This window comes from Cladophialophora yegresii (assembly GCF_000585515.1).
Source record: "Cladophialophora yegresii CBS 114405 chromosome Unknown aczIN-supercont1.6, whole genome shotgun sequence".
In the NCBI taxonomy this organism is placed as follows: domain Eukaryota; kingdom Fungi; phylum Ascomycota; class Eurotiomycetes; order Chaetothyriales; family Herpotrichiellaceae; genus Cladophialophora; species Cladophialophora yegresii.
In genome coordinates, this window is record NW_006913050.1 from 1,984,349 (window position 1) to 2,010,698 (window position 26,350).

Consider the following 26,350-nt stretch of genomic DNA (forward strand, 5'->3'; position numbering starts at 1 on the left):
TTCAACCATGCCTCAGGTAAGCAGCCAAGAACACCCTGCCCTTACTCAGTTTCCTCCTTCGAGTGGTCCCTCGGTGCCCTTTCCAACCCTCTTGGTAAGGGTGATATGGATTTTAGGGAGGCACCGGGAGTCCAGGAACCCGTCGCATCTATCCCACATCTATCCCATATCATCCTGTCGCATGACTACAGTCATCAAGAGGGACGCCAGCCTTGCTCCAGGTGTTCCCTTCCCACCATGTCTGCACCCAAACAGCCACATCATCACTGTGACAAGGCATCAGTGCCTGGCTCCGTCTCTCTGCCTTCCACCGATCACATCCTCAAGCTTCCTCCCCCATCTGGATCTGGCATCGATACCTCACGCACTCCCCACCTCAGTAAGTTTGACGAGCACTTCTGACCGATTTGAGCAATAGGACGTTGTCAAATCCGATCAGCGTACGTACAGTAATCCTCGACCCACCCTGCGCTTTCTCTCGCCCTGCGGCCTGAGACCCTCTCCAGTCCTCGCTGCACGCTATTCCCTCACGGTGCTTCGGCAGTAATGCGCCCTAGCCACTTCCGGATCCCATTCAACCCCCTTGTCGTTCATCCTTCCACACTCCTGCCCATTGCCTATCGCCGATCCCGTCCGCTTCACTCATACAGTATTATTACCACGGTTCGGCTGTGTTATCTTACTGTCTCCTGCAAGACTGCATCATTTGTCCTGTTCTAAACGAAGCAAGCGTGTCGAAAACCCCACCCCCTCACCCCAGTCTGGCTTTTCCGTCACATACATATATCCCCAAGAAACATCGCCTTCATCCAGCCTTGTCTCTTTGTGCCTTGTTGGACTCGGGACACACTATCTTGCGCTCAGGCTGTCTGTGTCTTCACTTCATACAACCAATCAAACACGTCCCCGTCTGTACTACCACACCTCGTTACATCATGACCTCGATTACTCAGTTACTTTCTCCCTGGCCGGTCTCTAAACATTCGATAGTTCTGCGGGAGCAACACTACCCTCCCCCACCTCAACCACTGTCGGATCACATGGATGCAATGCCACATCATCAACCTTCCCCTCCTCAAGATCTGGCGCAGAACGATGCAGTTACTGGCAGTGCCGAGAGTGACGGTGGCGAGAACGGTGGCGATGGCCGCAAAGGTTATGGAAAGCGCGAGTTAAGCACGAGCAAAAGAGCTGCTCAGAATCGAGCCGCCCAGGTAGGCTTTGTCGACCGGCTGAAGAGACCTGCCGTGCTGACCTTGAATGCAGAGGGCTTTCCGACAACGAAAAGAAGGCTACATCAAGAAACTCGAAGAGCAAGTACGAGACTATCAGGTACTCAGCGAGAACTTTAAAGCAGTGCAAGCCGAAAACTATCAACTCCGTGACTACATCATCAACCTCCAATCTCGGTTATTAGAGTCACAAGGCGAAGTTCCACCTCCACCAAGTAATGTCGACGGCCTGCAACCGGGCAAAGCTGGACCTTCACAGCAACAGGGCACCTTGCCTCGATTGTCAGAGCTAGGTGCAGTCGCCCAAACGCAGGACGGCCTCAGCAGCCTGCATCAAGAGCCTCCTCGGACAGGGCTATATCCTGATCCAACATATTCTGAATCTCCAGTCACGAAGCGCGCCAGGACGGGTTCGGCCGAGATGACTCCATCTCAAGCGGCATTGCAAGGACCGAACATCCTATCCCAGCAATCCGCAGGCGCTCGGTAACACTTGCTTGTTTGTAACCTTTTGCATGAAACGGGGGTTTGAACGACTTGGGGCGTCGCGGCTCGGCATGGTATGTTACGAGAGCATATGTCTATGGTGTTGAGGGGCCTTTAGTCCTTGGGAGGCGGACCTTGGCTGTACTGATCACGACTGCTGGGTTGGCTACGGCGTTCCAGGGAAGAGGAAGAGGACGGGCGGCAATTTTCGAGTGTCGAGCAACAGAGTCCCCAATGCGACCGGGTACCACAGAAAGACCTGGCAAGGTCCAAGGAGGCTGGAGCTGAGCAAGGCTGCAGACCGATCAGTAGGCTAGTCTGCGATACTGCCACATGTTTACGGAGTACCTCGCTTGTACCACCGCGAAGCTTCTAACCAGCATATGTACGAGAATTCGGGCTGGTCAATCAACCAATAGCCGACGCGGCGTGGAACACCACGCGCACAGGTATTACCGCACATGGAACCCACCCGAATTGAGCATCAAGGAATCGGTCAGCTCGAAGAGTTCGAGTGACGCTTCCATAGGCATTGGGACGCCCCGTGCGGATGTCCTTCTGTTCCTAAGTCCGGACCAAGTGCCATGGCTATTAGTCATCTACCTGTACGTCTAAGCACGGAAAATGGACGGGCAGCGCTGTACCACTCCCTGATAGGAAGCTACTACTCCAATTGGCTGAGAAGGTGACTGACTGTCTAGCGCCTACTCCAGACGGGTATCTGATAGTTCACTATGAGGTACGGCCAGGCAAAAAGAGATGAAGCGGAAAGACCCCTGGGTGGCTGGGGGAGGCTGCAGGCAGCGGATAATTGTTGAGTGCAATAGTTCCTCTTCAAGACGCTGCGACGCAAAGCGCTGGCACGCCGTGGGGAGCATCTCGCCCACGTCGACCGGGAAGAATCGAGCGATGCAAGAATCGGCGAACGGAAATGCCTGCGGAACACCCCACGAGCACACAGATCAGGTACAGATACCCGCCACGTAATCCCGACGTTGTAATGCCAGGAATTCACCTTGTAAGATACCAAGTACGCCGGACGAAGGTCGCCTGATTGGAAGTGCCAAGGCTAATCTTACGTCCAATCAGAGGAGATTCCAGCGTGACTCCTCTGGATCTAGTTCCCTTTACTGCTTCATCATTATCACAGGACAGAGCTACGTCTTGCAGTTGCCTCCTCGCCGTTGCGGATCGGGCCTACGAGTACCGTCTTGACTGTCGCCCGAGAAAGGTTCATCATTCCAGTGGTGTCCAGCCGAGTTCGCGTGCCAAATATTGCCAGTGCATGGAAGGGGTCGTGTCCGCACGACTGAGTACCGTCTACTGGTATGTCCCTCCCCGATCCTGGCATAACCTCCAGCCCCCAATCTATTCATTATGTAACCTCAAGAATTCTCCCCACGCCAGGTTTCAACCCACTTGTCCCTGAAATCGCACTCCGAAGCGACAAGCGATGCGAATCCCCAAGTGTCCTTGGCCGGAATCTGTGCACAGCATTACAACCACAAGGCCACCGGCAAGAACCTCGAGTCGTGACTTGCTGCCACATCTACCGTTCTCCCAGAGGATCGCGCCATGCTGCCCGTGACTGTTGGGCGCCTGCTTCCACAGTATGTACCGAAGTCCATCTTCGCTCTGCCTGCACCAAAACAGTCGCACACAGCACGAGTCTAGCTCCGCCAACTTTGGCCGACCCATCGTGTCTCCGCCACAAAAAGCTTGGCGCAGTGGCTCGTTTACACAGTACGAGTACGGACTGCAAGGCTCTGGACCAGGTACGTGATATCTAGGTATGGAAATTGTCGAATCTAGACGCTGTCCGCCGATCAGAGGCTGAAGATGACCACTTGTCCAATTCCTGGCGCTTCTTCACTGGCAATCTGACGATACCGTCCCGGATCCTACCTCAGCATCATTCCAGGAAGGCGTGGCGATGCGGTGGGCTGCAGATTCGCCCATCGGAGACCGATATGGACACTGTTGTACCTAAGAAAAGTCCTCGCCCTCATTTCGAAGCATCTTGGCGGCACGTATGGACTCATCGCTAAAGTCAGCTGTGGTGAAAGCCATTCCTCGGCAGCAAGAACACGGCCGTCGGAAAGGTACTGCGGCTGCTGCATCATGTCGACAGCTGCTGCACGCCAGGTTTCCCGTCGAAGCCTCCAGTCGTGTCCGCCAATCCAAGGCAGCCAATACACTTCCGTTTTATGGACACCTTTGAGTACCTCGTCGCATGCATTCTCCATACCGTGCCAAGGTCAGTTCCACTTGCCATTTCGCCATGACATTACTGGGAGGATTGGGTACGTACAGGGGCTGGACTGAGGACTCTTCTAGTAGAGGTCTGGTACAATTGTCCCGCATACGACGCAATGCGATGCAATGAGTCGTCTGTTGTCGATTCGCCATGCGTCTGATATTACGACAGGCATCTTACCGCCATGGCTAGATCCGTGGGGTCTGGGGCAGAAGAGGATGACCATGACCGACCCCGGGCTCGGACTGGTGCCTGCATCGTTCCTTGGAAGAATTGGAGCTGTGTCTTGTTACTCTGTGCTATGTGCGCGTACTGGTTGGCAAGCGAATGAGCATGCTCAGTGTACAAGTGGGCTGACTTGAAGTCCCTACTATTCCTAGTAGGCCGGGGTTTCAAGCGTTCGACGAGACAAGACCGACCAGATACACCAAGCGTGTACTCGGTACGGGTACCTACCAATAGTGCTTTCTGCACAAAACCGTAGATTGTGACCTTACGCATTACAGAGGATACCTATGCACCGTGCACGTACTGTGGGCAGTTCACTTTATACCGTTTACTCGTACCCCATCTAGAAAAGAGTGGTCGAGGCTTGTCTGTCACTGTCGGGAAAGGTTGGCCAGACCCTTCGCCCGCATTCGTTCATGTCGCGCTGGACAACAGCGCCTTTGCGCAAGTCCAACGAGTGCCGGAAATGGGAGAATGCCTCATCTCTTGCATACAGTCCATACGTCGTACTGTATCCCAGGTCTAGATACAGTAGTCATGCCAGATGGTCGTGCCCGGAGGGGATCTGTAATGGCGCATTTTTTGCTTGCTGCATCACATTCCGCGGTCGGTTGCCAGGCTGGAAATGGCTCGGAGCGGGAAGGCTGAATCGGCCTGTCGCATGATGTCTGCGGTGGTTCTCAATCAACACTGCCTGTTACTGTAGCTGATAAGGGAGAGCTCCGGCATGCCGAAGGATGTCCTAGCAGCGCGTGGTTGAGTGATCGAAACACTTCACCTAAGCAACTACGAATCACAGCTGAAAGCTTGCCGTGTGCTCGGAGCACAACACCCGTCGAGGAAGGGCAACCTCGACGACGACATCAGCCGAACGCGGTTCGACATCTACGAGGAAACAGTCCAGGTTTCGTGTCGAGGTTCGAGGAACCTGCGGGCAGCCCGGAGTTGTTCCATGCTGAAATGGACAAGCAGGGGCCCTGACTGCCGTCTGATAACAGGCCAGTTTCTTACCCCCGTGGCTTGTCGTGCATGCTTCGAAGCTGCCATCCGTGAAGCTTCTACATTGCAGAACTTGGTACCATCTTTCCGGGCGGCATGGCGAACGGCAAGGTGCGTTCATGCAGGAAGACAAGCATATTCCCTGTCTCAGAGCTGGCTCACGAGTGGCTGCTCTTGATCATATGTCTTAGCATTGCCCGCTTGCTGTGTTTGGTTCATCACACGTGCTGCTGTCACGGACCACAGAGACAGATGTCTCGGTGCGAGTAGGCTCACTCTTTGGACTGGTGGCAGACTCACTCTTCGAGGTGGTCTCAGACTCATCTTAACGTCGGCGCTCGTGGGTATTGGACGAAGGTACGGTAGTATTCAAGTGTCAGTGATCGTGCCTGACCAACTGCGCGGCGAGGCGGCGGAGAGTATACCCGTGCTGTCTGGGGACGCCGCCATGACTCGTCGTGCATGCGTTGCGGAGCTGGAGTGCAGGGCACCATTTTCCCTAACCGTGTGGCACAGCGCGTTACCCACAGGATGCCCAAGAGCAGCAGGCCACTGGAGCTCCAGAACAAATCGACTCTGGAGCCAGAAGCGGCTGAGGAAAGAGCTGCGGTTGCAGGACCGTCGTGCACTAGTGTGGGAGCAAGTCACGATGCAGACGGTGATTGCTGGCCAGCGGCATGCGAGGATTGTTCAGACATGGCAAACAAGGTGGCAAGGTCAGCATGACACGGCGATGATGGCTGCCTCGGGGCGAGTGAAAGTCCAGCGACTCGGAGAATCTGGGACCGATGAAAGGCTGAGCACGTAGAGAGGCAGTACGATCCCTGAATACATAATCCATCCGGAGAACATTGCGAGGCGAGGGTGATGACTGGATGAGGCGCAAGTGAAAGTTGGGATATTGAAAAGACACGAGGACGAGGGTATTGTAAAGACCAACGACCGGTCACACCGTAATGCCAATACCGCAACCGTAGTTACGAGGCTGTTACCGTCTCACCTCCTTGTCACAGCCTCGCGTCCGATTCTGGCCCCGATTAGGCTGAGATCAGAGTTTGCCACATGGCTCCCCATGATGGAAGCCTCATCGCGTTCGGCATACCCCTGAAGGATGACCGGCTCAATCTTTGTCCCGCCGCTGGGCCGTTTGTGGTTAGGTGAAATAGCAGGGGTAACTTGTAGCGAGAAATTGGCCGGAGGCCGCCCACAGGCCCTTCGGGCTCTCGGGGACCAGTGTGGATGACCGAGACGAAGCCCGCGTATCCTATTGGACTGCCGGCGATCACAATCCAGACCAACGGCCGCCGGCTTACGGCAGGATTGAGTCAGCTTTTTGTCGATTTCCTGGTGTGGCTGCCATGCTCCCTGCAGAACAGACTTCCTCGGCATCGCATTTGTCGGAGACTCTCCGCCTCATGGTTCGGGTGCGAGACATCCATGCGGATCAGAAACGTGTAACTGCTGTACTCCGTAAGCACACGGCTTGAAGGACGATGTGCATACAGACTGGAAGAGGATGCAAGGTGCGCACGCGCCATCAGTATTCGTTGCTGCGGCAGCCGACTGGTCACTTCGAGTCAGCACACGGACCTTGCATGCTGCCTGCCACCATGTCTTGAACGCTTCGACACATGAGGCTTCCAAGTTTCATTCGCTGGCGGCGCCGGCTCGGTTTGGAATGGCGACCTCGCAGCCTTCTTCTTCCATGCTTACGTATCCAACGTCGTTCCGGCGAGACGGAGCAGGACTGTGTACTCGTACGAAGGGCACAAGACCTGTTTGAAGACCGGAAAAGGAAATCCACTGTCGAGATAGGACACCCCTTCTCGCCTGAGACTCATACGAGGTTACTCCTTGGCCTTCCGCATTCGCATCCAGATGCAGCCGCGGGTGGTTCTACTTAGCCACGGCTCCATCGCAGCATTGACAGTGGATTCAGATTTCACGCTGGGGCCAACAGCCTTGGATTGCAAGGCTCTCTGTGATGCGGCCTTAAGTAAAGCCTTCCGTAACGGGACACGTCGAGGGTTTGTGCGCTACGAATCCATCGCTCCCATCGGACGGCTCCCGAACCTCGCTTCTTTTGGGGCACGCATGCAACAAAGTGGCGTACGGGTAAGATCCTATTAAGAAGTTTTGCAACTCCTTTAAAGGGAAACCCTCGCGACCACCTGTAACTGGTTCGCTTGACAGCGGAGCGAGGGTTCGAAACCTGCAAGTTGTGGGGGGAGTACTGTGTACTCCGTATTTACGTCCGGACAGTCAGCGTTCTGGTCGACAGGCAGGATCAGGATTTCGTTGTGTCACTTGACGGCTTGCCCGAGATCAGCATTTTCGCGACCATCCCAAGAACAATATCATGCGACAGACGATCATAGCAATAAACAGCATACGCGCCGATCCAATAAGCGATGAGTAACCAGTTTAACAATTGCCTGCTTGAGTAGATGGTACTTCGCATTAGTTCCCCTTTAGGCATCTGGAACTGGAGGTACCAATGAATGTCAATGTGAGATGTCATCATCATCTGTCAAAATCTCGACGTCGTTTGAAACGGTGGATACTTTGACTGAGGGCACATGAGCACCTAAACCTGCATTCGACCGGGGCCAAGGCTGAAGTGAATTTCGTCTCGGAGGCCTGATGACAAGGCTGGACGAAACTCAGGCCGCCTACAGTTTCTTCATAGCTTCGCCGGCTTGCAGCGAAGAAGCTTCTCAAACTTCTGCTTGATGTCGCTTGATGCGGACCAACTTGAAACCAGGCCGCCTGTACGACCCATACAGCGCCGCCCGTGTCGAAGAGCTGCGCTTTCCATTCCAAACGAGGCGTTGCCTTGAGTACTGGGTAGCCGGATGCGGATCCGTCGGTATTACTTTGTACTGTGATAGTCGTTGGGGCGGCCGCACTAGTGATAGGGTGATCGAAGTACCACAGGATCATGCGGATATTATGCCGAGCGTCGAAAGTCCGTCAGCCACGCGTTGCCAGCGTACTGTAACAACAGATTACACATTGCGAACAGTGGTGATCACCCTCCGAAAGCAAACGGCGATGGCGCTATCGAGTTCCCTAAGTCATGTTCCTACGACGTGTAAGCGAGCGTCACCCAAGACGGAGACGGGGTCGCAACTGGGGTGCTGGATTACCTTGATGTAATCACTTCCTTTCTCCATGTACTCCGCATGTGTGACAGTGGCGGCCTGTCGATCGACCTGTTCTGCTGAACTCCACCAGGAGGCTGCTCCTTTCCAAGCATCAAGGATCGGGTCGTTCGCTTTCCGGACATTGACCGTGAAATCAGAAGGTACCGTGGCTATGAGTTCCTGCCTGAGTCGTTGCTCGAAGGTCTTGAACATGGTATTTCCGCCAGTGAGAAAGACATCCTTGAGCAGTGCCTGTTGTTGGTCAAAGTCCGCAAAGCGACCCATGACAATACCTTCAATGATTTCAACAAGGCCAGCTTGGTCGACTCCGGCAATACCTGGCTGAAATACCACCTCGGGTACTCTGATGCGTTCGACGTTCAGATGGATCTGATTGCCTTCGCGCTGACTCTCTGGGTCCGCAGGCCTCGCTCCTCGTAGGAAAGCATGCAAAACGCTCTTTGTCCAGTCGTTCTGCGCTTCGATAGTGTCCTTTTCTGAGAAATTTGGATCGAACTGCAGGAGTTCGCTCTCCAAGGCCTTCAAAGCGGTAAGAGGATCTTCTTCTGGCTCCTCGTCGTCGCTTGCAGGTTCAGTGGCGACCGTTCGGTAGACGCCCCAGTCTTCGTCGTTGGCTCCAAAGTCGTCATCATAGTCCCCTCCGCCTCTCCGCTTTCGCTTTGGTCCGTCTGAAGCAAGATTCGCCAAGGTCTTCATCCGCATCTGAGAAGCTATGCCCTTGCGATTACTGGAATCTGCCTTTTGCCTTGCTTGTTCCTTTATCTTTGCGAGTAACGACAGTCGCTGTTGTCGGCGCCCTGCGAGCCACTCGTCAAAACGATTCTCGCGCGTCTCACCGTCCTTTCTCTCTTCTTCTGCCACCCGTGCTCTCTCACGTTCTTTTTCCTGTTTGGCTCTTATTCTTGCCTCGACACCGGACTTCATGAGTCTCTGATGCCGCTTCTGCTTGATGCCCTCTTCATCCAGTTGATCGTCGGGTACATCCAGAAGCGGAAACTTCGTCAGCTGTTCTTCGAGGTTCTCTTCTTCTTCAGGAGCACCCAACTCCTTGTTCCTGGATTTACTGATTGATTTGTCCAAGTCTCTGATAATTCTCTCTAGCGCGGCCTCATCTTTCAGCTCTTCGTCGTCCAGGATTCGCCGCTGCTCCTTCTTGGTTGGTGCGTTGATATAGTCATTGTGCAAATTCTGATAGTATTCCAGCTGCTGTTCTTTCTTGATGAGCTTTTCTAGACGCATCTTGGCGGCTTGCTCTTGAAGCCGTCGGCCAGACTCCTTCTTCCGCTCTGCTATCCGGGCAAGCTCTTCGGCCGATTTCTCGACAACGACTTGCTCCGTGAAAGGATATTGGATGAGGATATCTCGATCCTCCTCAAGACCCGACCAATCCAGATACGTGGACAGTTCTGTCGCGTAGTCGGTCGAAAGATGGCAATATTGCTTGATGTAGGTCTCCATCTGCTCGATAGTCATCTTGCCGGGAAATATGGGGTATTTCAGGCGCAACAGTCTTAACAAGAATTCTTGTGCCTGCGAGCCTCCCCAGTTCAATCTTGCGCACATTTGCATTTGAGGTTGTCGGTTCAAGACAGGTATGATGTGCGTCGAGGTATGGGACGAAGAAACAACGAGCCCAGACCGGCCTTTGTTCTGCCGATAGGAGAACAGACTGTCGATACCATAGGTGACACTGGGTGCGCCGTAGCATTCGAAAAGCATTTCGTTCATCATTCTCCTGCTATGGCCCAGATTCGCGACAGGCTCTGTGACGACCAAAGGCCTGCCCACACTGCCATCCCCGTTCACTCCCAGTTTCAGGAATATATAGTCGTAGACGCCTTCCAAGATGTCCCAGTTTGTCGGGATGCTAGTGTGCTGTTCGAACGCTTGTCTGATCTGGCCACGCGTTGTAGCGTCCGCATAGGCATCATAGCCCACGAATGCGCAGTATTTATTGAACTTCCGGTCTTTGAACTTGGCCATGATCGGGGGGACGAGAAATCGGGGAACCTTGTCGAAGGAGAAGCCGGCCTTGACAGTGCTGGCGCCTGTGCAAAGCAAGTCAACCGCCATGTAAATACCTGCGTAAGGGTCTTCTTACCATTGTCAATGACAATCGCGCTTTCTGAGGGAGTCCCCGCACTCTGCTGATATCCGTCAGGCTTGGGAGGCTGCCAGCCTTTGAACGGGAAATCTGGGGCGGCATATATCCGCGGCTGGGATAGCTGCTGGGACTCTGGAGGCGGCGTAGGGAGTCGACGCTGCGCCGTGATGCGGGTGGTTGAGGTTATGGTCATCTTGCCGTATCCATTGCAAGACTACCAACGTCTGGCCCCTTGCTCGGGACGAATCGACGGAAACTGTTTGGGCTGTCGTCGTTGACCAGAGCTACGCTCACATACCCTGGACCGAATTCTTGATCGTCGGTGGTGTTGTGTCACTTGTCCGCAATGTAAAGGGAGGTGATCAGTGGGAATTAAATTTAGTTGGAGAGCGCGTCAAATGCGGAGAATGTTGCCAGCCACGTCGGTCGATGTCGCGCAGCGGTGGTGTAAAACTATTGAATCTCAAATCATGGTAAATCTCAAGTAAAATGCGCGAGAAAGGTACATTGGTAGCTGCGATGTAACGCGGAATCTCTAGCTCCGCATCAGGGGAATTTCTGGAATTGCCACGATTCTGATAGAGTAACACGCCGCAAACCAAGCCAAGCTTGGGCATCTATGTCTCTGCGAAGCTGATATCTATGTATCAACCTACCCATCACGGACGGGGAGAAGCCACAGACAAATTACCTTGCAGTTGTCGAGTTCGATCATTCGTCTGTCCTACGTCCCTTCGGACAGTCCACCTTCGTACATTCAACACCGTCACCAAGGTGTCCAACTAGGTTCAGGCCTATCTGAAAGGTCGCCGGCCTTCAAAAAGCTCATCTTCCACCGAGCAAAGCACTCTTCATAGTCATAGGGGATCTTTCAAGTTCTCTGTTGCTGGAAATTGTCAACAGCATCGTTCAATTGGCGGTCGAACCGGTTTGTACCTTCAAGGTGGAAAAGCACGTTTGACTGGTAGTTCTTGAACATCTGAGCCACCAGTTCGACATTCATGTTCTGGATATTGACCTCCTGCATGCCATAGTTGAGTCTTGCTCACAGGCACTATCGTGAAGGAGCCCTAACCTGCAAGTTTCTGTTCATCATCATAACAGCTTCATTCAGTTTCTCCTGGTCACACGATTAGCCTGAGTCGCCGTGAATCACGGCACCCTAGCATACGATGTTTGTTATAATCCGCGAGAGCAGGAGGGTCTGCTGCTGTTCGTGTGGGCTTTCCTACCGCAGATACTCAGTCCGCGTCTGTAGCAGAAGCCAAGCCAGACTCACCATCGTGCCGTGGCATGGACGTCAATACTGCGATTTCAGCCAAAGTGTTCAATGGCCGGCGCGTGTCGCGTTGGCGAGGGGCATGCCAAGACCTGGTACGCAGCAGCCAGTGTTGCTTCCCCCTTACCCATCACTGATCTTTCCTTCACATCAGATGTACGAGGCTCCTGGATTCTTCAGCACTGCATGTGACCTATTGCTGCATCAGCCTCAGACCCTGGCTGGTCGAGATCCGAGAGGTCCTTCCAACGTTCCTAACCAGCGGAGGACTCGGCACTATCGTCTCATGATCAATCTGCGCCCGTCTGCATTCAGCCAACAGCGCGTATAGAAACCTCCTCCCGAATCGGCCACAACGGCCTCGGCTCGGCGTTTTGGCCGATGCGATTGCATCATTTGGACAACAAAGCAAACAACTGTCCCCTGTGAGATGACCATATGTCTGAGTGCAGTCGGTCCTGACCACGGCTCATTTCTTCTCGTTTCTCTGACATTGACCAGATCGTCCATACAACCAGGGACGTCGGTTCTGTATTAAGGAGGCAAGTTCAGTCAAATCGCAACATGTCACAAGCAGGCTCTTTGCCGTGCAAGAAGCTACTAATCATCGGTGCCACTGGACTGATTGGAAGCCGAATCACCCAAGAGATTGTTCGCAATAAGTCAAAGTTTGACAGGATAGCCATCTTCACTTCTCCCGGCACGTACGAAGCCAAAGCAAGCGAGGTTGACAAACTAAAGGACGAAGGAGTGGACATTATAGTGGGAGATGTGACCAACTCCGAGGATGTCAAAAAGGCCTACCAAGGTGAGGTCAGCGATGGGGATCCTGCTGTGCATGACTAAAGCACGTAGACATTGACACTGTGGTATCTGCTGTGGGCAGGAATGTAATTGAACACCAGGTTGAACTGGTCCGTTTGGCCAACGAAACTCCCTCGATCCACAGGTTCTTCCCGTCGGAGTATGGAACTGATATCGAGTACGGCCCGGCTTCGGCTAATGAAAAACCCCACCAGAAGAAGCTAAAGGTCAGAGCGGCATTGCAAGCTGCGGACAAGCTGGACTACACCTATGTTGTAACAGGACCTTACGCCGACGGCAACCCAGGCCTCTACTTTGGTGCAAACAAGGCTGTGAAGGAAGCCGGGACATTCGACGTGAAGAACAAAGAGGCAGTCTTAATCGGCGAAGGAAACTTCAGGATTAGCTTTACCACGATGAAGGAGTGAGTTGCGTCCCCCAACCAGATCTCTAGAAATAACAAATGCTCTAGTGTCGGCAAGCTCGTCGTCTTAGCCCTGACGCATGCGGAGGCAAGTCGGAACAAGGCGCTACGTGTGAATTCGTTTACAACCACCGACTCGGAGATCCTGAAGGAATTCGAGAAACAGACCGGTGGTCAGCAGTGGGGTGTAAGCTACACGAGTCTGGACACTCTGAAGAAGCTTGAACAAGAAGCATGGGACGCTGGAAAACCGTACGCTACGGTTTTCACGTTGAGAAGAATCTGGGCGGAGGGCGGTACCCTCTACGAGATAAGAGACAATCATTTCATCGATGGCGACGACGTGGTCGAGACATTAGCGGATGCTGTTGCCGAAGCGATCAGAGTCCAGAACTCAATATGATTGACAGCTGTAGTAGGGCGGGAATAGGATCTGGGAAGAAGAGACTTCTATTGAAGATATATCGAAACAGTTCCATCCCGCCGCTCGTCTTTGCCCAGCGCCAATCCCTACTGCAAGGCGATTTGATACTGCCGGAATATACACATCTTACGTGCCCTGGAGGTACCTCGGTAGAGCCAACCCACCAACAAGCAAAGTCGCCCAGTTCGATCGATAAGCGTGCTCTTACCTATTCCAAGAGATGAATGCAGAATCGTCATGCACTCAGCTGGCGGGGATTGCGTCCGACGCATATCCGTTCTTCAAATGTGGGTAAGACCAACGGCCCTGCAGGGACCTGACTGTGGTTTCCCGCTTATGCACACTAACTGCCGCTGAACACCTTGTACAGGCAATGGCACATCGAAGAGAGCGAGTTCTATTGAGGCTGGGGCGGCCTATGCAGCTCAATGATAATGCACATCGTGGCACTAACTCATGCCGGTAAATGGTTGTTGCAGCGCGGGCAACTGAGGGTGCACAGTCTGCTCCTCGCGAGTAACGATACTTGCGGGTGATAGAGAGTCTTGAAGCACAACAGCTTGAGCATCAGGTAGAGTTATCCTCCCGTCGAATTCCCTTATCTGCCATGAAATGGGGCAAGAAGCGTCCAAGCCCGACCCGAGCGCGCAGCTTCTGGTGATCGGCTGTGGAATGTCCCGCACAGGCACCGCATCCTTCAGCGAAGCGTTGAAGATACTGCTCGGCGGTCCAGTGTACCACGGCGGAAGTCAGCTAGTCGGCGCCGGCGAGAAGCACATGCGCGACTGGACCGAATTGTGCAAGCACACACCCATCACGGACAAAGAGGATAGGAAAATCGTGCTCGAGGGCCTCAAGTCAATGGTGGCAGGATACACGGCCGTGACAGATCTACCTCCCATCCTGTTCACCGAGGAGCTGGTCGAACTGTTTCCCGACGCGCATGTCATCTGCACCACCCGGGACCCGGAAGATTGGTGGAACAGTGTGCGCGCAATCACCTCGAAAACAGACACGGAAGAGCGAGATGAGACCATTCTTCGCTTCATCCTGGCGCTGTTGCCCACAATGAGATATTGGCACGCCTTCAATGTAGCACTGAAGAACGGTCGCATGGGTGAGCTTTATTACTCGTCGGGACACAAGCATCCGCACGCAGGACAGTATCAAGAGCATATGGACTATGTTACCAGAGTGGTGCCCCCGGAGAGGCTGAAGTTCTACGATGTAAAGGACGGGTGGGAGCCCTTGTGCAAGATCTTGGGCTGTGAAGTACCTGATGTTCCATTTCCGCGCGTCAACGACGCGAAAGCGACGCAGGAGATTGCCGTGACACAGATCCGACGAGGTATCACGGCGTGGGTCGGCGTTGGTTTGGGCGTCGGATTGTCAGCTTTCGTGGCGGCCCGGAGATGGCGCAGATGACTGGTACAGTGGATGGCAGTGCATAGCTCGTACTGAACCCAACGATGGATATCATCGATGGTAAAGCTCCTGATACAGGTCGAATAATCTTTCAGAGAACCAGAATGGCGAAGGTCGGTACTCCGTAAGCTTTGATAACCTGTAGCTCTGACCTCTTATGCGGACGGCGGGTCACGTTCTGGCGTATCCCATCGCGGGCTCAGGATTCCACCCTCACCGGCGATTGTTGAGACCCCATGCACAGTCACTTAGAGTGAGCCTTCGCACGTGTCGCAACGAACTCTACACGGCAATTGACTGCCATCACGACTCAGTTTCCAAACCCTGTGAACGCTCAGAATGCCATCGACACCAGCGCCACAGGATGACTCCCACCAACAACTCCTCGACCAGATGGACATTTTCTACACGCCCAAACCCTTCCGCAACCCTAACTGGAAACCCGGTACACGACGCAACAAAAACACCAAGCAAATCATATCCGAGTCGCAGCGGAAGGAAGCCTCGGTGCTAGCCACGCAGAACAACTCTGGCGCATCGACCCCTCTGCCTGCGACGGGCGCGAACTCGGACGGCGCAGCTACACCCGTGCACTCCTCTGCCGGCTCACGGCCCGTAAACATGGCACAAGCGACGCAGAGTCTGAGCACGCTCGTTCTAGAGCGTAATCTACAGAGAGACAAAGCCTCAAGCGGTGCGTTTCCGGGACCTCCTGGAGGGTTGACGGCGGGGCCAGCTGTCACATACACGAACATTGAGAGCGCGCCGAGTCTACATCCTGCGAACCAAAAACGGTACTGTGACATTACGGGCTTGCCGAGCAGGTATACAGATCCGAAGACCAAGCTGAGATACTACGACAAGGAGATCTTTGCGGTGGTGAGGAGTTTGCCGCAGGGCGCACCGGATCAGTATCTTGCGGCGCGAGGGGCGAATGTGGTCTTGAAATGAGCGAAGAGAAAGAACGAGACATCTCTCTCTAACTACAAAAGCAGCAACCGTCCGTTCCAGGGGGCAACTTCCAGTCGCACATGCTGTCAGGCCATCCAAGTCAAGCCCATCCTACCACCCGCACACCTCTCGGTATAGCGGTTCCAGGAAGCGCTCCGGCTTAATTGTGGACTGTGTATTATGTTGTTCTTTGCCAGGTGACACGATACCGAATCCTCATCGGCAAGCAGAATCAGTTACAGCGACTTGAAAGAGCTGTGGTCATGGCGGGAATTACTAGACACTGGTCTTCCAAACTTGACGGCAGTTCCAGCTCTTAACTGGGACATCACTGGGTTCGGGAGGCCAAGTCGCCATCTACGGTCGGCTAGGCACAGGACATCGGAGTCTGACCGGAAGGGGAGAATAGCGCATGCAAGAGGGTTGAGGAGAGAGCGAGATTAAAGTGAGATGTGCTGGTACGAACAGCATTTGGCGTGAGGAAGCTCGGACGCAGCAGGACCTAATGTTTGTCAGTCGCGCATCATACCAAGTTGCTGTGGCATAGCATAGACGAAGCAGTAGACTTTGAAGGACCTCACTAAAGGTGAAAGGGAAGGGAAGGTAAAATAGTATAAGATGAGTTTAACAGGAATGAAAGGAAAATGAAATTGAAAAAGACTTGAACGAGTAGTGTCTCACCTCGAATCTCCAAATCTCACGCCCCAGACTGGCCGACCCTCCGACCGGCGTCCCTGACTGCGGAGTTTACTTGTGATAGTTCGGGATGCGTGCTTGGATTAATGTTTTCCATTGCCAGAGACTAGATCCTGCTTACCCAGGCCATCCCAACTGATACCGCAAAGCTGGATATGTTTCAGGTAAGTAGCCCTTCTCCGCGCTCGAAGTCGCCGCTCTGACCCTGTCGGCAGCGCCTCAAAGGCGCCATAGACAGTCGCATAGCGGAAGAACAAGCACGACAACGACAGGCTGCATTAAGTGCCCAACAAGCCCCAAGGACCCCAGCCAGACGCCGCCCACAAACACAGGATGGAGGCAGCCAAAGGACTGCGTCTCGGCGGAGAGACCAACAAGCCAGCGGCTCGACCGAGAAGGGACCAGACCCATCCGAGTTCGAACCGGAATTCGCTATTGGGACGGACGAGAGTGCAGTACCGAGTCGGGTAGCTACTCCGCAACCAGAGGCTTTGGACAAAGAGAAAGACCAGGAGAAGGAGAAAGAACTACCGGCACCCGAAGATGGGCAGCTCACGCCTAACGTCACGGAGGCCGCTGACAGCAAAGTGTCAGAGACAAATGGCACGACCAACCCTACCGCAGGCCATCTACGACCGCAAGACCTCCCTACTGACGTCCGTGTGCGACTGCGCAAGCTGGACCGCATGGAGTCGAAATATGCAGACCTCCTCAAAGCATACCGAGTGGCCCATGCACGAGTCCAAGCTGTTGAATCCTTCGAGGCCTCCCTACGCGAGAATACGCCCCTGACGAGTATCAATGACCCCAATGCTCTGGTAGAGTATCTGAACCAGATCAACTTGAAGACCGACATGGTTGTGGATGAGTTAAAGCGCGTTACGGCTGACAGGGACGACTACAAGAAGAAATTCCAGGCCTCCGAGGAGGAGGCGAAGAGGCTAGTGGAAGAAGTGGCCGAACAGAAAAAGAAGCTAGAGGCGATGAACCATCAGAGGCTATCTGAAAATGAGAAAGGTACGACAGTGGGTAGCTCGCCGGCCTCGGCGGCAGGGGATGACCCGACGGTGAAGGAAGTGAAGGAGGCCGCAGAGTCCGAACAAGTAAAGTCACCTTCAAGCACGACTTCCCGCATCGCAAGTTTCTCTCTCTTCTCCCCTCGTCAGAAACCATTGTCCTCGCCACCACCGAAGGACACAACAGAGGAATTCTTCTCGTACGAAACTGAGCAGTCGAAAATGGAGACCGAGTTGCAAGAGCGTCAAGCTGAAGTGGAAGATCTGAAAAAACAAGTCACCAATCTGAAGGGAGATCTCCAGGTCGCTCGTGAATCGACCGAAAGCATGGTCGAGAGCTTAGAGACCGCTACCCGCGAACTCCATTCCCTTCGAGATGCGAAGGACAAGTTTGACGAGAGCAAGACTGACTTACAGAAGCGAATTGATGAACTCGAGACTTTGGCCGCCTCAAATACTTCGCGTACGGGCGAGGTGGAGAAAGAGCTTGAAAGCTTGAAGTCGGAAAAGGATGAAGCAGTTTCGCAACTGCTAAGCCTTGAAAGCCGCATCAAAGAGCTCGACGCGCATAATACCGAGCTCAAACAGCAGATTGAGACGATGGAGAGAGATACAAAGATACTGAGCGAGAAGCTGGCACAGAAGGATTCTATCGTCAAAGACCTTGAGAATACGTTAGCCATGTACAAGTCAGCGGAACGGCAGGAAGCAGCCAAGGAGCAAGACGGTCAGTCCAGTGAGAAGAAACTCGCCACCATGCAGGGAATCATGAATACCCTGCGTGGTCAACTCGACAAAGCCGAGAGGACAGTCTCCGAACTGAAGACCGAGATCAAGTTCAACCAGGAGGAGTACTTGAGCCGACCTTCCACTAAAGTCCTTGGATTTTTAGACGAGAACACGAGATCGAAGCTTGATACCCTGGAATCGCGTGAAGAGGTCGTCAAGTATCTCTCAGACAACTTCGGCTTGCAAAGAACGTCTTCATTAGCCGCACTCCCGCCACAAGCGGCAACGCCCTCCCAAGCACCGTCGGAAGCCGGCACTGGAGGCTCGAAAAAGAAGAACAAGAAAAAGAGGAAGGGCAAGGGACCGCAACAGGCTGCCGAGGACGCGATGGGAGCTGATGCACCAGTCAAAGTATCCGAGAATCTCGCCGAAGTAGAAGACGCAGAGCCCGCTGTAAACGACAAATCCTCCAGCGATCAAATCTACCAGCTTGAAGAAGAGATCTCCGAGCTGAGAGCAGAGCTGCAAACCAAGGCTGAGGGTGTCGAGCGACTCTCTCAAAGACTGAAAGACCAGGAGGAGCTGAAAGAAGAAATCGAGACTTTGCGCGACGATCTTTTGCACCAAGGCGAAGAGCATGTCAAAGCCCGAGACGCATTGAAAGAGGCACAAACACAAAAGAACGCTTTGCAAGACTCTGTGGATAGGCTTGAAAAAGAGCTAACTGAGACACGCGCGGCAGTTGCCAGTGCTGCTGACCGGGAGAAAGCGAACAAGGAGATCGTTGGGCAATACGACGAGCTCAAGATCAAATGCTCAACGCTCGAGAAAGATCTTGCAGCATCCGAGCAGCTCGCAGCAGGCAGATTCAAAGATATCACCGACCTCAAGGAATTACTCGCCAAAGCCCAACCCGAATTGCGTAATCTTCGGAATGAAGTCGTCGAACTCAAGACCACCAAAGACGACTTGAAGAACAAGATCGGCGAGCTCAATCGTCTGGAAGCCCGCTACGAGGATATCAAAGCCGAGCTTAAAGGCCTCAGCAAGCGTCTCGGCGACAAGGACCAGGAAATCAAAGAACTAAATCAAAAGATTGAGCAAGAAACCACCACGCGAACCAAGTTAGAAAAGGACCTCGAAAAAGCACAACTCGACCTGCAGACCTCCGAAACACGCCGTCAGGAGGCGGCCACATATTCCTCCCAACTTGAAAAAGACCTCGCACGCGCAAAAGAAGAATCGACAACGCTCCGCGCCAAGCTCCGGGATTTGGACGCCCAGCTGTCCAACAATCATCGCGACTTAACCTCCCTGCGAGAAGAGCTAAGTCTCAAAACAGCCCTGCATACCTCCTCCCAGGCGCTTGTCTCGTCCCTGCGCGACCAGACCCACGAACTGAACTTGCAAGCCCGTGAAGCATCCAGTCGTGCCGATAACCTTGAAGAGGAACTCGCCGAAGCGCAACGCATGTTAAGCGAGAGAACGAGGGAAGGCCAGACGATGCGGATGCTCTTGGATCAGTCCTCAAGTGGCACCGAGGTGAGGATTAGAGAAATGAAAGAACGAATGAAGAAGGCGATTGAAGAACGGGACCGAGTCGAGGATGAAGCGAACGTTGCGCAGAGAAGGATGATGAGGGAGGTAGAAGAGGCAAGAGGAAAAGCGAGGGATGCACAACGGGCCATGAAACTGGTGGAAGATGAAAAGGAAGGACTCGAGAACCGGCTTAAGGAGTGGAAGAGACGGAGGGATGAGCTTGAAGAGGTCTCCACGCGTGCCTCGAAAGAAGTCGAGGAAGTTAAAGCCGCGATGACGGGTCTTCGGGAGGCCCTGGATGAGAGTGAACGCCAAGTGAGGGAGCTTGACGCCCAAAAGGCAGAGTTACGGCGCATAAGCGATGAGGCGAAGGAGCGGGTTGAAAAGCTGACCAAGGCGAACAAGAACCTCACGGAAGAGCTGAAGAACGCGCAGGCAATATTACCTGGACGGCCTGGTCTAGGTAAAGTCGACTCGAATGCGCCAAGTTCACGGACATCAATCGATTCTACGCATGTAAACGCGCGGTCTCCAGCTCCGAAAGAAAGAGGCCTACCCACCACGACCAGTCGTAGCGAGACACCTACAACTGCTGCAGGACAAACCGCGGGACTCAGTCAAGGTACCGTTGACTATGTGTACCTGAAGAACGTGCTCCTGCAATTTTTGGAGCAGAAGGATAAAGGCCACCAGCGGCAGTTGATCCCCGTGCTGGGGATGTTGTTGCACTTTGACCGGTGAGTTTCTGCGCTATCTTGTGGTTGTGCGAGGAGATGGGAACAAATATTCCCTCTTCTTCAGTAGCCATTCAGTGGATCTCGTGTCTGATTCTTATGGTGCCTTACAGGAAAGACGAGCAGAAATGGATGGCTGCCATTACGGCGCGGTAGTGACTCTGATGGAGCTCAGGATGCATGGGCCGTAACAAGGCGTGCGGAGCAACTTAGCAAGCTGGAAACGGGAGATTTTTGAGGACGACTAATTGGATTGCCATTGCTGAGTTATACTTCTCTGTGGTTGATGCGTGGCTGGGCAACCACTGGACATCTTCCACCATATGACATTTGGAAGCTGTCTTCTTGAGGCTTGGCTGATGATTTCTATATTGAGCCAGGTGACACCAGACTGCTCGATATGTCGGACAAAGCTAAGTGAGGTCCTAAAGAAATTTTCCACAACAGCGTAGGGACTTTCGGCCCCTGATAACGATGTAACGGTGTAGTGGTGGAAGAGTACTCGCTCCATGACGTCGCACGCAATATAAACACTTTGAAGGCCATACATTACGTTCGAACTGCCTTACCGACGGATGTCGTAGCAACACCAGTAGGCCGATACATCGGGATATTCCACTGGACAGGTAGGTATATGAATGCGAAGTTGCACGGGCGGAGTGTACAGATATTGATTACAATATCACGCTCTGCAGTGCAATGCTTTCCATCCGCTTGGATTTGAAGCGAGTTGAATGCGGCCTTGATGCTCTCGAATAGCCCTTGATATGCTGGCAACAGCGTCCAAGTCCTTGTCGTGTTATGATGCGTCGGTATCTGGTGGTAGATTTGACATTCCGAAGACCAGGAGCCGGTGGCCGAGTGTTTTTAACGGGACAAGCCTCCGAGACCTTTTGGCAAGGCGGAGACCAGCTCGGTGGTAGGCCGGTATTGGGCCCCAAACCATATAGACTGTCGTCTGATCCGCTAGGAGCCTTGCGTATCCTTTCCCAATCCGAGGACCTAGCCGTAGTAGCATTCGCCTTTTTTCACCTCGAAGGAGGCTCGACAAACGAAACACCAAGAATGTGGGTGAGACCACCATCGACATACAAATTGCAAGTGTCCGGCATGTCGAAATACCGTTTTTAGTAGCCGCCGTGGTGATAACGGCTTCGAGTTTGCATGTTAGCTGCTCCTCTGTGGCGTTGACGGTGACTTGAAGTTCGTGAAGCAGCTGTGATGCAGCTTGTGCTGATACTTTGGCTTCTGATCGGAATTTTTGTGTCATTTTCTCAGTCATCATCTTCCGCTGCAGTCTTGACATGGTTGCGATGGTTGTGTGCTTTGAAACTCCATTGCACCAGTGCGACGATGCGGGACTTTTGAGAAGCCATTCTCGACATTTGCCTGCGCTGTTAATAGAATGTCTTGCATGGTCATCAAAGAGCTGGGAAGGAGTTTGATCACTCAGCTACGCAAACAAAGAACTCGCAGCACGTTTTCCGTTTCCACACAACCCGTGTCTGGGTCTAAGCAGGGCGAGTAAGGTCCTTGCTTGGTCTTTTTTACGCTGTCTTGTTTCTCTCAAATATTGGTCATGAAAAGACAAGCCGTGCCGACGCGCAAGGGTCTCCTAATATGACGCGAGGAGAAAGGGAAGAGGAGACTCGCCATGTCTTGGTGGGAAGATTGAGTCCGTGGTGCCTCTGACCGAATGACAGGGCATCCCCACGACGGCGTCAGGACGTTGTCCTTGTCGAGCCTTGTGCTAGAAAACAGCATCCACGCGGGAAACACTCCAACGTATTATCTTGGCAAGACTTTGGTTGATCCACTGGCAGACTTCAACGCCGACATCTTGAAATCTCCAAGTGTACTACATACCGTGCAACTCTTCCTGGCACAGATCGACTGTGCAAAGTATGCCGTGACTGGTAGACTCTACCAGTGCAGCTCCGACTTCTCCAGTCTGCCTGTCGGAGTGTTGGCGCCATGGTAAGTCGTCTGATGCCTCTGCGTGCTCGTACTAATCATCCCTCAAGGCTGCCGCAGCGGCTCATCCCTTCGAGCGCCAGGTCGCCGACACGCCAATTTCGAAATCGTACGTACCACTGTCTTCTCGGAACCCTCTCCACAACAGGATGTACTCTTTGACAAAATGGGAATCTCTCTGAAAACACTTGAAGAGACTGGATATTTTGCTTTCTGAAAAATCGGGCATGAGGACGTATGGCGCGGGCAGGAACGTGAGCACTGACTGACCGGGCATCGTCTACAGAGACTTCAACAACCTCATCATGGACTATTTGATCACTGAAGGATATCCGTCAGCTGCAGAAAAGTTCGCAGCGGAGGCCAACATTCAGCCCAAAGCGGACCTCGGCTGCATCAACGAGAGAGTACAGATTCGAGACTCAATACACCGTGGAGATTTGCAAGCTGCCATCGAGCTCATCAACGAGCTGAACCCAGAAGTAAGTGCTTCGCACTCTGGTTTGCGCTCCTACTTCTATGATTATATCTGTTTTCATGCACCACTCATAGCTTCCGGGCAACGATGAGAGCAAAAACACCTTCAGTCCTCAGTATGATTTCTCAACACGACTGCCACCATGTCCATCCGCGTCCTCTTTGTTTAGCCAGCATGCTGACTCGCGGAGACAGCTTTTGGACACCGACAAGAAGCTTCACTTCTCGCTTCTCCGCCTCCAACTCGTCGAGTTGATCCGCCAGAGTTTCACTTCTGCCGATCCGACTCTGGTAGCCAAGGCGATAGAGTTTGCTCAAAACAATCTCGCACGTTACGCTCCATTGGATGCGCAGTTTAAAGTCGACCTTGAACGGGCCATGGCTCTATTAATCGTACCCAGGGAGTCGTGGACACAAGCCGCTGTGGCAGGATCCTCTGGTCAGCCAAGCTCAAGTATCCAGAGCGAGTTTGGTGCACTGGCAGAGCTCGTTGACCCTTCATTAAGACGGAAAGTCGCAAAGGATGTCAACGAAGCTATTCTCCAGTCTCAGGATCAGAGAAGAGAGGCCAATATCCGTTATCTTGTCAGAGCCCGCGCTTGGGCTGAACAGCTTGCGCGTGAGAAGAAGATTGATCTCCCTGAACTTCCTCTCGGCCTCGATGGAGATGAATCTGCCTGTCAAAGCCATAACGGCCACAACGGAGATACTGAAATGACAGAAAATGGCTCCGACGCCACGGGTGCCGAAGCGGAAATCGCTCGATATACGAACATGCCTACATGAAGGAAACGCCAAATGTTCTTGTGACACTCCAATATGGGCTGAAAATGTTTTAGGGATGATTGGTGGCGACAGTGTCGGAGACAGGACAAGCACTATGTGGATGCGACGACATCCATCAACGCGATTCATGGATGCTCCAGCGACCCAGCGCCCGTTGCCAGCATGATGATGTACGTTATCCACCCAAGCAAAGACGCCTCCAACCCCATCGCTAATTTGGAATTTTAGAAATCGCCCGTCACCAATTCCAGGTCCGACTGCTGGCGGTGAAAACAGGCGGCTTCCAATTCAGCCTACTCGGGTCGATCTTTCTGGCACCCTTGATCTTCTCCTTCTGGCGCCGCTGCTCCTGCCACTCTAGCAGCTCGTCGCGGACGACGATGATCCACGCACCCTTGTGATATCGCAGCAACTTCAGCACCTCTAGTTGTTCATGTACATCCTTCTCGGTCATTGACGTCAGACTCGCTATCTCTGCGATGCTTGTCGAGTACTGAGAGTTTGGCCCGTTGAATCCCAAGGATGAATGAGGATGGAGGTGCTCTGAAGTTGGCGTGTGAGAGGCAGAGCCTGGCGGAGGCAGTCGAGCTGGATCCGAGAGCAACTCAATGAGTACCTCCTTCCAGTACTGCCGATATCCCAGCAGGCCGAGATCAGAAAGTGGCTTTTCAGGCGAACCGAGCTTACCCTCTCGCTTGCTCAACTCGTACGAGAAGGCAATTAGCAACCTTCCTAATCCCTGTCGCTGATATTGCGGCAAGGTCAGAATACAAGCGACATTGTATCCCTCCGCTGATTCTTTCTCCTTGCTAAAGTATCCAACGAGATGACAGCCATGCTCCGAGCGAGTCACCATGCAGTAGAACAAAAACGGGTCGACGTCGTAATACAGTGTCTTGTGATCCAAGAACAGCTTGGACAACAGACACAGATTCCGACACCAGGTCCGCTGTCTCCGTCCGTCGACCTCGAAGAAGCTCACAAAGTCATCCCGATAGATCTCGTTGCCAGGCGGATGCCGCAATTCGCACTTGGTGCGGTGTCTCTCGAAGGCCTTTTTCGATGAGAAATACGACAAGCAGAACTCATCGACATAGACGAGATCGACATCGCCAAACTCCTGCGGATAAGGCGAAAAATACCACGGCTCAATGATGTGCTTGCCCATTTGAATCTTATCCAGGTTGCGGACCAAGTGGAGTTGCGCATGGTGCTGGACCATCGAGCCTCCCGTGCGGAGCTTCTCGATTTCTTCCTCCGGTTCCATTATCGGCGCTACCTTTTCTTCTGTCTTCGTCACGTCCGGCATGTCAATGTCTTGCGTGCCTTCGTCAGGACCGAGGATGGGCAAGGGCGTGCCTTCTTGGGTGGCCATGAGCGAGGCATCGCCATCTGGAGCGAGCCCTTCCTCTCGATTCTCCTTGCCACCGGCCTTTGAAGGGACAGGTCGTTTCCTATCATTCCCGGCTTTACTGCTGAGCAGGTCCGGCGTCGCGGAGCCGGCGCGAGACTCTGTCCTCGCCCGACCTGCGACCTTTGTGGTTATGGATTTGGCTGCGGCGGCGGCTTTGGACGGCGGGCCCTTTGTCGTGACGGTTGTTTTCTTCTTCTCGGGCTTTTCGGGAACAGGCCACTCGACTTCCTGCGAGAGGTCGATGCGGTCGGCCGTGACCCATTCTAGCGGGTGTTAGTCTTGGTGCATGGAATGCATCTACGATGGAGGGGGAAGTAGCACATACCGTCGAGACGCTTATTGAATTCGACATAGTGGACGCTGATCCCAACATGTCAGTGACACAAGCAAGCGACGTCGTAGTAGACATACTAGAATGTCAACGCCGAATTCCGCTGCTTGATCGACAGGACCTCTGCCTTTCTGGGTTCTCCATTCTGCAAGTTTTCCACCGGTCAGTAAGAGGGTGCTTTGCAAATGAACTCGTACTGGTATATTAAGATCGCGGGAAGTCACGTGAGCGCGATTCGTGAAGAGCCAGAAACATCTTCCAACTCACCTTTTCGACAAAAGCCTTCACGCCAATCCTTCATAGTTCATGTCATGTTAGTTACCATTCTCAGATCCGCGGGGCCTCGAAAGTCACGGCAACCCAGGAGTGCCGTACAGTAGTGAACTTACTGTAACTGATTCAGGGTGGCGAAGCCCTTTTCCGCAGGCTCAGGTGTGTTTGTGCCCTCGGTGTGGTCTCCGCCTGCCATATTGAAGGCAGGGCAACGAAGGTGATGCAGATGCTGATAAAAGGGAGATGAATTTGTAGATGATGGTGGTTGTGAATCGAAAGGGTGAAACCTGCGATGTGGTGCCGAAATTAGGGGCGACGCAGCGATACGGCGGGCGTGGTGGGTGAAGTTTCGGGAAGGGAGAGCGTAAGCATGGAGGGAGAAAATAGAGACTCCTAGGCCCTTTGAATGGGCCGTAAGGGGGCGGGCGAATGCTTTTTTCGGGCGTCACCGGCGTCACTTGGGGTCTTGGTTTAGGCGTCAGGTGGGTGTGAGCAGTGCCTAACCTTAACACATGACAAAAGTTTACTTGGGCCAGGATTCACTTCAATGCCTCTGTGGTTGATTAGTCCATTTTGTAAGTACAGGTACTTTACTGTACCT

At 53.3% G+C, this 26,350-nt stretch overlaps 9 protein-coding genes across 9 annotated transcripts; 6 read left to right on the forward strand and 3 right to left on the reverse strand.

Moving 5' to 3' along the window:
* Positions 1-1,049: 1,049 nt before the first annotated feature.
* Positions 1,050-1,722, forward strand: A1O7_08736 (uncharacterized protein; the record flags this gene model as incomplete). Its single annotated transcript, XM_007762726.1, has 2 exons — positions 1,050-1,214; positions 1,267-1,722. The coding sequence occupies 2 exons, from the start codon at positions 1,050-1,052 to the stop codon at positions 1,720-1,722; spliced, it is 621 nt and encodes a 206-aa protein (XP_007760916.1).
* Positions 1,723-8,279: 6,557 nt separating this feature from the next.
* A1O7_08737 (uncharacterized protein) lies at positions 8,280-10,666 on the reverse strand (the record flags this gene model as incomplete). The annotated part of the gene is made up of 2 exons (XM_007762727.1): positions 8,280-10,417; positions 10,471-10,666. 2 exons carry the CDS (start codon positions 10,664-10,666, stop codon positions 8,280-8,282), a joined length of 2,334 nt encoding a protein of 777 aa, XP_007760917.1.
* A 717-nt stretch (positions 10,667-11,383) lies between these two features.
* A1O7_08738 (uncharacterized protein) lies at positions 11,384-11,701 on the reverse strand (the record flags this gene model as incomplete). Its single annotated transcript, XM_007762728.1, has 3 exons — positions 11,384-11,494; positions 11,549-11,593; positions 11,645-11,701. Coding segments are annotated over 3 exons (213 nt in total), but the record flags the coding sequence as incomplete, so codon positions are not given.
* A 615-nt stretch (positions 11,702-12,316) lies between these two features.
* A1O7_08739 (uncharacterized protein) lies at positions 12,317-13,383 on the forward strand (the record flags this gene model as incomplete). Its single annotated transcript, XM_007762729.1, has 3 exons — positions 12,317-12,560; positions 12,608-12,980; positions 13,029-13,383. 3 exons carry the CDS (start codon positions 12,317-12,319, stop codon positions 13,381-13,383), a joined length of 972 nt encoding a protein of 323 aa, XP_007760919.1.
* Positions 13,384-14,016: 633 nt separating this feature from the next.
* Positions 14,017-14,829, forward strand: A1O7_08740 (uncharacterized protein; the record flags this gene model as incomplete). The annotated part of the gene is made up of 1 exon (XM_007762730.1): positions 14,017-14,829. One exon carries the CDS (start codon positions 14,017-14,019, stop codon positions 14,827-14,829), a length of 813 nt encoding a protein of 270 aa, XP_007760920.1.
* Positions 14,830-15,168: 339 nt separating this feature from the next.
* Positions 15,169-15,780, forward strand: A1O7_08741 (uncharacterized protein; the record flags this gene model as incomplete). Its single annotated transcript, XM_007762731.1, has 1 exon — positions 15,169-15,780. The coding sequence occupies one exon, from the start codon at positions 15,169-15,171 to the stop codon at positions 15,778-15,780; it is 612 nt and encodes a 203-aa protein (XP_007760921.1).
* Positions 15,781-16,631: 851 nt separating this feature from the next.
* Positions 16,632-20,501, forward strand: A1O7_08742 (uncharacterized protein; the record flags this gene model as incomplete). Its single annotated transcript, XM_007762732.1, has 2 exons — positions 16,632-16,640; positions 16,692-20,501. The coding sequence occupies 2 exons, from the start codon at positions 16,632-16,634 to the stop codon at positions 20,499-20,501; spliced, it is 3,819 nt and encodes a 1,272-aa protein (XP_007760922.1).
* Positions 20,502-22,773: 2,272 nt separating this feature from the next.
* On the forward strand, positions 22,774-23,731 carry A1O7_08743 (uncharacterized protein; the record flags this gene model as incomplete). Its single annotated transcript, XM_007762733.1, has 2 exons — positions 22,774-22,950; positions 23,141-23,731. The coding sequence occupies 2 exons, from the start codon at positions 22,774-22,776 to the stop codon at positions 23,729-23,731; spliced, it is 768 nt and encodes a 255-aa protein (XP_007760923.1).
* Positions 23,732-23,969: 238 nt separating this feature from the next.
* Positions 23,970-25,945, reverse strand: A1O7_08744 (histone acetyltransferase E; the record flags this gene model as incomplete). The annotated part of the gene is made up of 5 exons (XM_007762734.1): positions 23,970-25,408; positions 25,471-25,505; positions 25,557-25,621; positions 25,744-25,771; positions 25,866-25,945. The coding sequence occupies 5 exons, from the start codon at positions 25,943-25,945 to the stop codon at positions 23,970-23,972; spliced, it is 1,647 nt and encodes a 548-aa protein (XP_007760924.1).
* Between the last annotated feature and the right edge of the window lie 405 nt (positions 25,946-26,350).